The 10,773-nt window shown below is 33.3% G+C and overlaps 1 protein-coding gene across 1 annotated transcript; it reads left to right on the forward strand.

Moving 5' to 3' along the window:
* Window positions 1-722: 722 nt before the first annotated feature.
* On the forward strand, window positions 723-7,070 carry LOC139845376 (E3 ubiquitin-protein ligase MBR2-like). The gene is made up of 6 exons (XM_071835635.1): window positions 723-1,005; window positions 2,064-3,229; window positions 3,882-3,932; window positions 4,787-4,882; window positions 4,959-5,102; window positions 6,736-7,070. Exons 2-6 carry the CDS (start codon window positions 2,129-2,131, stop codon window positions 6,868-6,870), a joined length of 1,527 nt encoding a protein of 508 aa, XP_071691736.1. The 5' UTR covers window positions 723-1,005; window positions 2,064-2,128; the 3' UTR covers window positions 6,871-7,070.
* Window positions 7,071-10,773: the final 3,703 nt, after the last annotated feature.

The following is a 10,773-nucleotide window of genomic DNA, read 5'->3' on the forward strand; positions in this document are numbered from 1 at the left end:
ATTTGGGTAACACTAAGGTCCGCCAGAGGCGGATACATTGTATTAAGAGGGGGCGCCCGCCCCCGGTGGATTTTGAAAATTTAGTGCAAATTTTTTCAGTTTTTCGATTTTGCCCCCGGTGGGAATTTTTTTTTTGCCCCAAACCCTTCATCTTTTGCCCCAAAACCTCCATATTTTGCCCCAAAACCTTCGTATTTTGCCCAAAAACCTTCAAATTTTGCTCAAAAAACTCTATATTTTGCCCCAAAACCGCTATATTTTGCAAAAAAAAATTCCCTACGTTTTAAAAAAAGTTTCGCCCCCGGTGAAAAATTTTCCTGGATCCGCCACTGAGGTCCGCCACTGTGAAAAGATGAAATTTGAACTTTTGATAAACATTTCTAGGACAATCCATGTTGAATACTCACTGTTGAAAAACAACAAAACAATATGTATCTTCAAATATATTATAAGAATAAATAATTAATGATAGACTATATTACTATTTATTCATATTCAGTCATAACAAGATTAAAAATAAACCCAATAAAAATTTCAATCCAATCCAACCATTTTAACTCAATCAATAGTCCATATCAGTCCAATTCAACCCAATCTAGTCCAATCAAGTCCAGTCCAACCCAAGTCGATCCGATCCAATATGACACACAAAATAAAGGCCCAGTTACTTTCAATTAAATAATCTTAATCTCACTCACTTTTTATCAAAACACTCACAAAATTCATTCATCCTTCTTTGTCATCATCATCCCTCATTTCTCCTTCCCTCTCACTGGCCTTTCTCTCGCATCTTTATTTTTATTTTTATTTTTATTTTTATTTTTTTAAAATAATTAACAATAAATTAATCTGACCCACCGCCAAACGAAACCGTCGACAGAACCAACCCCACAATCAGCAATCGTCATTTTCTATATATCAATGGATTCTGATTCTTTGGTCAAACGTTATTGACCCACCGGCCACCACCACCTGCTATGCTTCCGTAATCAATTTTCTTCATCGGTACAATTTCCGATCAATTTCACTACTTTTTTAACATGGGTGTTTTCTTTTTATTAAATTTGGTACTAATTGATGTTCAATTTGATATTTTTATTATTTGTGTATTAAGTTGTTTCTATCAGAATAAGCCGATCTAGGTCTTTTGTATGTGGGTTTTTAATTTTATCAATTTACAAAGTAAGAGACTAACAAAATTCACACAAAGTTCTGATTTTTTTTTTTTTTCCTTCTTGTGTTTGATTTGTAAATTACAGAAATTGGAGTTATTTTTTATTTGTTTGTTTGAGGTTCAAGCTATTTTTTTTAGTGTAAATTTTAATAAGGAGTAAAATTTTTGTATTGTTTCTATGGATTTACACATTTTATTTGCAGATTTATTTATTTTTATCTTGGAAAATATCTGTAGATTATATTGATATAAAAATTGAACTTTTATATCAATATCATTATGTTTTTACATTAAATATTTTTATTTATATTAATTAATATTAACTAGTTTGACTTAAACAATGGAAGTGTAGCTAATTTTGTAGAGAGGAGGAATTTTTTTTTTTTTTTTAGGTGTGGAATCATTCTGTGTGTTCAACGGTGTTTATTGGTTCAAATGTAATTAAATTTTCATGTATTATAGTTCTTCTGTATGTATTCTCACCACTGTAATCAATTATCAGTTATAATGTCTATAACAAATTGTTTTGATTTTCTGTTGTTGCTGTATCCCTGAATAAAACTACAGATTTATGCTCTGGTCTTGTAAAGTTCAGCCTTTAATTCTGATTTGGCGTTCGTTTGTTTTCTTATTTGTGGTAAATAAATATGAATTCGATTTGAAGCTCATCTTTAGATTATATTGTTATGAAAAATTTGTGCTTTATGTGTTTGTTTTGTATGAATTATGCCCAAAGTATCTTCTGTTACCTTAGTAGCTGTGTACAGTTGATCATATCCTTGAATTGTGTATCGCACATACAGATTAACTTCCCTATTATGCTTTCTTAAACTTATTTGAATTAATTATTTTACTCGGAGTAACTTGCTATAGAATTTGTCTATTTCAGGAACACATATCTATCTGCTCAGGTGGTAATTTATTTATATTCGTGGTCAATTCAAGTTATTTCTGATGAGACGTCAAAGGAATATGTTTGATAAGTTCCCTGAGACGGTTGATCTTAACGAGGGCCCGACTTTTAACGGTTTTGATACTGGCGAATCGGATGAATGCAACAGCCGATTATCTCCAACTGAAAGACGACATATGTTAAGTAATAATGATGTTTCAGGTGATCATCAACGTAAGTCTCAAAGTGTTAGTAGATGGGATGTAGGTGAATCAAGCTCTAGACCAAATGTACAACATCAAACACCTAATAATAATAATTGGTCCTCTTCATATGATTCAAGATTTCAACATCAACAATTTGATCATCAGTTACCTGTTGGGCCGTTAAATCTGCAAAATTCTAGTTCTAATCATACTCCAATGGACGTTGATTTGAACGTTGAGTATGGCGGTAATAATAGTAGCAACGATGGCCCTAGTATTGCTGCTTCGGTGACTAATTCTTTTGGGACAACTAATTATTTTGTGACTAATAATCGGGGTTTATCTTCACCTATGGTGAATCCTCGGGACCCACATAATGTTGAGAGCTCACAAAGATATGTTGACCAAATGCCAAGTCATCATCGGTCAAACCAACAAACACCGTTAATGCATCATGTTCCTGGCATCATGCCTAGAAACCCTGTTCCGTTTCCGTGGGCCGGTAGTAACGCCAATTCAAGAAACGGCAGTTCATCGAGTTCTGTATTTTCGAGACATAATAATAATAACAATATTAGTATTAATAATAATAGGAATTCGGTGATAGATTCTTCAAACTGGAGCTTAGTTCCCGGTGGGCCCAGCGTTAATGGAAGTTCATCTAGTGGTTCAAGGAACGATACTCTTTGGATGCCGGACCATAACTCGACAACTCAGCAAAGATCGGCTGACTATTATAATTCATGGACTCTTTTCCCATCTACTGAGACGGATTCGGGAGGGCATTTTCGTCATTTGAATCATTTCCCATCAGGCTCGTCTTCTTCTACATCAGAGGAAAATGTGATCCCGCCACGTCATCATCAACCTCCTCCAAGACCATTGGTGGTCCCCGATGATAATTGGAACGTTGATTGGCAGGTTGATGTCGAAGGAAGACACATGCTGGTTTCTGGGGTTTGACTTCTTACTTTATAACAATTACATACATTATTATTATTTTATTTTTACATTTGGTTTGTTGGATTTTATTTACCTTTTCAAGATTATCCCTCCCAAAATAGGTGAATAGATATAGATATAGATATAGATATAGATATAGATATAGATATAGATATAGATATAGATATAGATACTTATTATGCAAAAATGTTAAATAAAGTTATCCATGGAAACATGTTATAGATTAGGTAATATAGCTCTTGTTAAAACACTACACAATCTGATGCGCGCGCTAATCGTTAATATTAAGGTGTATTAAATATACTGTATGATTGATGCTTGTTCATTAATTAAATTTTTTATTCTGCATTTCACTTATATCTGTGTCCTATGTTTTGAATTACTTACTGAAATTGATGTACCATGCTCGATAACTAATTTAGATAGCTTTATCATTGTTCTGTTAATATGCCTAATTTTATGGATTCGAATTTCATAATATTATCAATCAGCTGGTAACGTTCAATCCTACGAAGGATAATGTATTTCTTTACATATGTTGCTGCATGTGTTTTAAGTGTATTTTTTGTTGCATGATTAGGGAGTATTTGTTGTTAATTGCAATTTGTGCTTTAATAGTATGTGACGTTTGACTTCTATCATACAGATGCGTCAGATATTGCATGCTTTGCGAAGAGGAGAAAACTTACGTGCTGAGGTCTGCTGTTGTCTTTCTAAACTGCATGTTATTTTCACTTCTTATATATTAATTATGTTTATGTTTATATTCATATACTAAAATGAAATCGATACGCATTTGTTACTTACCCATTTGTAACTTGTATTTAATATCTTATGTTGATACATTAGGTAAGCTTACAACTGAGATTAGTATGTGAATAAACTTTACCATCATAATTCCTGGATTTTAACATGGTTTGATTTGCTAAACTGATAAACTTCATGATGAGAAACGTTGATTTTTATTCTTAGAATAGTAAGATAAAAGGTTTTCCCTGTTCGGGTTATCCGGGAGGGCGAGTAATCTGATCCCATACTCTGATGTACACAGCCAAGAGGATAACTCCTTGGCTGTTTCAAACCCTCCCTAGCCATCATTAGATATTCGTCCTAGACAGGATTCGAGCCTGAGACCTCTTGCAAGGAACTCATGGCCCAAACCACTGGGCTATCTTATGATAGTTGAGTTAATAAATCCATATTTTTGAAATGAGCTAATCAAATATCTGATGAGATAGAAGGACCCGGATAATAATATTTTTTAAAATGATTTTTTTTATTAGATGCTACAATAAATCTATATTATTTTTGAGATACAACCATCTTCTCGACATGTCCTACTTTTAAGATGTAGATACATTCCCGGTAGCACTGCGTTGAACCCTTATATGGCAATCGAAATCAACCCAATACTTGATTTCCTATATAATCTGTATTTATGAAGAGAATATTGTTACCTTTTTTTCATTTATGAAATACCATCCTTGCCTATCTTTTACTGATTACACGTAAATAACGTAATACGGAAATGTTTGATCTGTGATATGTCAGGATTACATGCTCTTTGATCCGTTTATAAATGGAGTTGCTGACCTGCATGACCGGCACCGGGATATGAGGCTTGATGTCGATAACATGTCTTATGAGGTAATTAAACATCAAGTCTCTTTTTTCCTTCTTTTTTTGTGGATTTTTTTTCTGAATATAGTGTTGTCGTTATTAGGAACTGTTAGCGCTTGAAGAACGCATAGGGGATGTGAAAACGGGGCTTACTGAGGAAGCGATATTGAAGTCAATGAAACAAAGAAAACACTTTTCTTTTATGGCTGTATACAACCAAAATATTGAGCCATGCTGCGTATGCCGGGTAAGTTTCATTATATTATATCTTATGTATAAGGTATACGATAAGGTAAGAAAATTAAGAATAAGAATAATTTAATTTAGAGATTAAACATGTGTTTGTATACCGAAACTCACGAAGGATTGAAAACTCGACAATACTATGATCAATTATAGATATAATCAAATAGACAAGCCTTGGGACTAGGTTCGGATGCCACGTGGCAGCTTCGGGTTGGGCGACGAGGTTCGGTTTTACTATTTACAATATCAACCATTTTTTTTTTAAAGAAATCGGTTACTTACACTTCGCCCCCTCCGACTTTTTTGCTCAGTTTAAGTCCTCACCAAATTTTCAGTTCAACCCTCCGTTATCTTTTGACTGATTTTAGCCCTCTATGTTTTCAGTTTTGCCCCCCTTCCCATTTTTTAATTTTTTTTAATTCCAATCCTCCCACTATCATAATATGTTCATCAACCTTTTTTTTATTATCTTTTTACTCACATTATATCGTATATATAAATAGTTAGCAATACTTAGCATATAATCAAAAGAAAAAACGTCAACTTTTTTTTACAATTTTTTTAAACCCTTTTTTTTTTTATTTTTTAACCCACATTATATAATCAAAAGGAAAAAACGAAAGCGACGGTACGTTTTGTGTACAATTGTAATAGGTGTTTTGTATGTTGAAACGAATTATTGTCTCTTAGGTTATGTTAAGCTCATTAAGGGTACGTTTGGCGCGTAGCTTATTGGAGCTTATGGAAGCTTATGGGAGCTTGAGCTTATGATTTTAATAAGCTCCAAGTCATAAGCTTCGTTTGGTAGTAAAAAAAAATAGAGCTTATGAAAATTATAAGCTCCGAAAAAAGAAGCTACTTGTAGTAGCTTATGGAAAAAAGTAGAGCTTATGAACTGAGAAATAAGCTCCAGCTAGTTTACCAAACATTTATAAAAAAATAATAAGCTCCTGCTACCAGCTTCAAAAACAAGCTCCAGCTCCTGCTCATAAGCTCCAGCTCCAGCTATAAGCTCCAGCTCCAGCTACTTTCGTCCAAACACACCCTAAGTTTAAAATTTTTTTTTAAAAATATATAGTTAGATGCTACAAAATGTTTTCCCGTAAGCAGCAGGGGGTGGCCGCCGCAATGCGCGACTAACCACTCTGCTTGTTACTAGTAATTAGGAAATATCTTTAATAATATCAATGTGTATATATGGCCTCTATTAACCTCCTCAAAGTACACAAATTTTCCGTTTTCAGGCTGCAAAGCCGTGTGAGAAATCTTGAAGGCTGCAACATTTTTTGGAATTATTGTGCAAAGATATAAGCATGTCCATTTAGCATAAGAAACTTTTAATCACTAAGTTAACAATATGTTGCAGATTGTGAAATAAATCTTTTAGGCTGCAAAAGTATTTTTAAAAATCATGTTAAAATAGAAGCTTTTACCTCCCACTTGGCAAAATTACAATAATCGTGAAGTCAACAAGAACATTTTTTGGCCGAATTCCCTATCTTGTTCATAATTACTTGTGCTTTTGAATGGATTAAAAATTCTTGTAACGTGAATATTTGTGTTTAATAACGGGTTTATCCAAAATTGAAGGGTTTTGATAGTGAGTGATTATGTGTCGTTGTATTGTATTGCAGGAAGATTATGAAAATGGGGATGATATTGGGACGTTAGATTGCGGACATGAGTTCCACACATGTTGCATTAAGCAGTGGCTTACTCAGAAGAATCTTTGCCCCATTTGCAAAATGACAGGCCTATCTACTACTTGAAATCTTCTTCGCTTTGGCTTTTATTGTCATGTTTTATGTTTTCCATTATTTTCTTAGAAGACTAAGAGAGTTAATAATGGTATGTTATAAAGAGATTTGGTGATGAAATGATTATTATGACTATATTTATGGGTCATACTAATACCCATTGGATTGGATGATTATAAAGACATATTTATGACTGTCCATTTTCTACCTTTAGCATCTTTATATGGCTTCTTAATATAGCATCTTTATATTTATGGGTCATGGTATTATTAGTTGGCCGCACAGGCCAAACTATCAAGGGGTGGGGTGTCACGCGCCTACGCTTTCTGTGAATTTGTAATTTATAATGTAAAATTTTTAAATTTTCATTTTGCCTTGGTGGATTTTTTCTTTTCAAGAGTCTCTATATTTTGCCCCCAAAACTTTCATATTTTGTTTAAAGTCTTCATATTTGTCTAATAGTCTTCGTACAAAAGTCTCCATGTTTTGCCCACAAAAAAAAAATTCTACGCTTTTAAAACTTTTTTCGCCCGATAAAAGAAATACCTGGTTGGTTGGCCATGAACATAGGAGGTGATGAGATACGGCAAAAAAATGAGGGGAAAGAAAGAGTGATGATCCGTACGCATTGTTTCTTTTTTTTTTTTGCTTTGATTTTGCCGTGCATCGTTTTCTTGTTTAGGTATATAATTCAGGTTGATGGATCATTGCTTTGTAGAAGTTGATTATAGTGGGTTGGTTAACATGTTGAATCGAGTCATTTGCGTTAAATCAATAATTTCTATTAAAATCTTATAATGATAATGTCATTATTAGGCTAATTATTTTGTTAAAAAAAATTTAAAAATAAAAGAAAAATTTAAGCATGTTGAGTGATGTTATTAATCTAAATAATTTTAAAATAAAATTAAATCTTATTAATTAATTATTATTATTAAATCTTATTAATAATTATTTTAATTATTAAAATTAAATCTATAGTTTCTATTAAATCTTATTAATAATTTCGAATTATTTTAATTAATTATTTTGAATTGAGAACGAGAAGGTATAAAAACTAGACAGAAGGAAATCAATTCTAAATTTATATTTTAATTTACACTTTTAAAATAAAATGACAACCAATATTATCTCTTATGATTGGATGTGGATTGCTTAATATGCATTGTAGGTGTTTGATGAAATGTCCAGCTTACGAGTTTCTTAGTCGGACTTTGTGGTTCCACGGGTCATTAAACTAAATGACTTGAGCATTTACGTTCACTTAATACCTAAAACATATCATTAAACTGTTTCATTTAAACAAACCCGTGGTTTCACGGGTCATTTCACTAGTAAATTTAATACGGGTCAAAAGATGTTCATTGGTTGGTTGATACCTCCTATTTAAACATTTTCGGTTTATTGGAATAGAAAAACTGCATATTGAAGTATCCCGTTTAATTTCGTACATGTGTGTACTTCTCCAAGGAAAACACTATAGTTTAAATAATATAAGGGAAGTTTGTGGTTTGATTTTAGGTTTGAACTTGATAGTTAAGTTTTATGGGTGGTTGAGAAATGGTTGTAAACATTCATAAAAAAATTCGATTAAGTTATGTAAATTTAGGGGAAAATTTTCAATTAAATTGTGTAAATTTGGAGAAAATTTTAAATTGAATTGTGTAAATATGGAAAAAAAATTACGTGTATTTATGCGGTTTAATCCAAACTTAATGTTGTGTCTTTGTACTTTATTTAGATATGCGGTCACCGTAGTTTGCAAAAGTTACGTGAGGTTCAAAACTCTAACAGTCTTTACAAAATCTCAATAAGTTTTATCATGTGCACATCAATTGAAGGGGTATTTTGGTCGTTTCGAGGCGCACACACATAAAGAAAGCAGAGGAGGTTGCGTTGATGTGATTTATTACCCTATATTTATAAGAATGAACTAAGATTTTGAGTAGCTGGTAGTCAGGCCCCAAGACCCTAATTAATTCATACATCATCGAGTCTTCCAGTTCATTATGATAGCTTTTTCAAGTATCAATTGAACTCATGATTGCATTGCGGGAAGAATAGGTTCGTATAACAACTTCACGAATAGCTGTGCAAAGAGTCACGCGGAAGGCTATGCAGAAAGCTATGTGGAATCATGTTCTGTACTTGAAGCACGTATACTTATGGTTCAACATAGAGAAAACAAAACTTACATAACCGAACGTTTTACATTAAGAATGCGAGGGAATTTTGCATTCAAACCTTTGGTTTTGCTTGAGGGTCACCACCACATTGCTGCCGATTGTGGTGGTAGAAGATGGTTTTACTCCGTAGGTTGGTCGGTTGGGTCCATTACCCTGTTTGTGGTGGATACTTATTTATGTGGGGTGGTGGGAGGTGGTGTTTTGGTCTGGTTTTTTAGCGGGTTGGTTTGTTATTGTCGCGGTTTCCTTGTCGGTCCCATTTATAACGTTTGCGTTTTCGGAGTTGGACTAGGTGACGGTCTCCTTTTTTGAGATCTGATTTCTACGCGGGGGTGCACGGGTGTTTTGCTAATTTGATCATTTTTGTGGTGGCTTAAGTTTTTCCGTGGCAGTCGGGGTTTCTGATTTTTGGTGTTACAATAGCCTTTGGTGGTTCGATGTTTCGCTGGAAATGGTTTAAGTGCTACCGGGTTTCTGTGATGACCCGAAAATTTTTGACTTATTTAAGCCAATTCTCTATACGATTTATTATTTTAACACGCTAAACAAAGTCTGTTAGATTGAGTCTCAAAATTTTAGAACTGTTTCATATATACAATTACCTTTGATTACTCTCGACGATTCATGAACAATTATATGTAAGTATATATATATGTACAAGTAAAAACGACTTTCCTACAGTAAAACATTAATTGCTACAGTAAAAATGACTTTGCTACAGTAAAACACTATTTGCTACAGTGAAACCGTATTTTGCTACAGTGCTACAGTGAAAACGACTTTGCTACAGTGATTTGCTACAGTAAAACACTATTTGCTACAGTAAACACTATTTGCTACAGTAAACACTATTTGCTGCAGTAAAACACTATTTTATGTCGACGAACTAGCAAACAAAAACAGAAAAGGCGGCCATGCGATCGCATGGCAAAAACACTGAAAACTCATGCGATCGCATGAGCTACAGTAAATCGAAAAGTACTATAAAAGGTCAGTTTTGCTCGACGAATTTTCATAATAATTTAAGTACGTAAATTTTATATTTATAATTATAATTATAATTTTAATTTTAAGTTTAATAATAATAAAGTATATTCGAGGGTATTTTTAATTCGGGTTTCAAACCGTTTTAAAATAAGGAAATATTGGGTATTGTTCGGGGTATTGTTCTTGAATCCAAGACCAACCATACAGTCGTCTACCATCATTACGTCTACGCAATTTGCCTACAATATTGAATCGCAATATTGAACTGTGAGTTATAGTCTCCCTTTTTAAATGCTTTAAATATTTTTGGGCTGAGAATACATGCAATTTATTTTAAACGCAATAAGACACAAGTACATACAAAATTCTACACTGAGTTAAACCGAAAATCCCTTAGCTTTGGTAACTAGTAGCTGCCAGTACATAGGATATGGACTGGTGGGCGCGAATAATTGTATATGGATCCATAGGGCTTGACATCCCCGTCCGAGCTAGAGCGCTAGCCTTTTAACGGACGTATGTTATTTGAGTTTAAGACACGTTGGTTTGCGTGTATTAAAACGAATGGGGTAATTATCACTATAGCGTTAAGTTTAGTTACCAGGGTGCTCTGTTACGTAGAATCTATTGATAAACTTTTGATGAAATCTTGTGGTCTATCTTTATACATGTTTATGACTCGAGCAATTAAACCTATAACTCACCAACATTCGTGTTGACTTTTTAGCATGTTTTATTCTCA

Source organism: Rutidosis leptorrhynchoides, chromosome 4, assembly GCF_046630445.1.
Source record: "Rutidosis leptorrhynchoides isolate AG116_Rl617_1_P2 chromosome 4, CSIRO_AGI_Rlap_v1, whole genome shotgun sequence".
Taxonomy (NCBI): Eukaryota; Viridiplantae; Streptophyta; class Magnoliopsida; order Asterales; family Asteraceae; genus Rutidosis; species Rutidosis leptorrhynchoides.

Bases quoted from the DNA above. Each gene is read 5' to 3' on its own strand.
- LOC139845376 (XM_071835635.1), top strand. From the start codon at position 2,129: ATGAGACGTCAAAGGAATATGTTTGATAAGTTCCCTGAGACGGTTGAT. The intron at 3,230-3,881 runs GTTTGACTTCTT...TCTATCATACAG, and splicing joins GACACATGCTGGTTTCTGGG to ATGCGTCAGATATTGCATGC. The intron at 5,103-6,735 runs GTAAGTTTCATT...ATTGTATTGCAG, and splicing joins AGCCATGCTGCGTATGCCGG to GAAGATTATGAAAATGGGGA.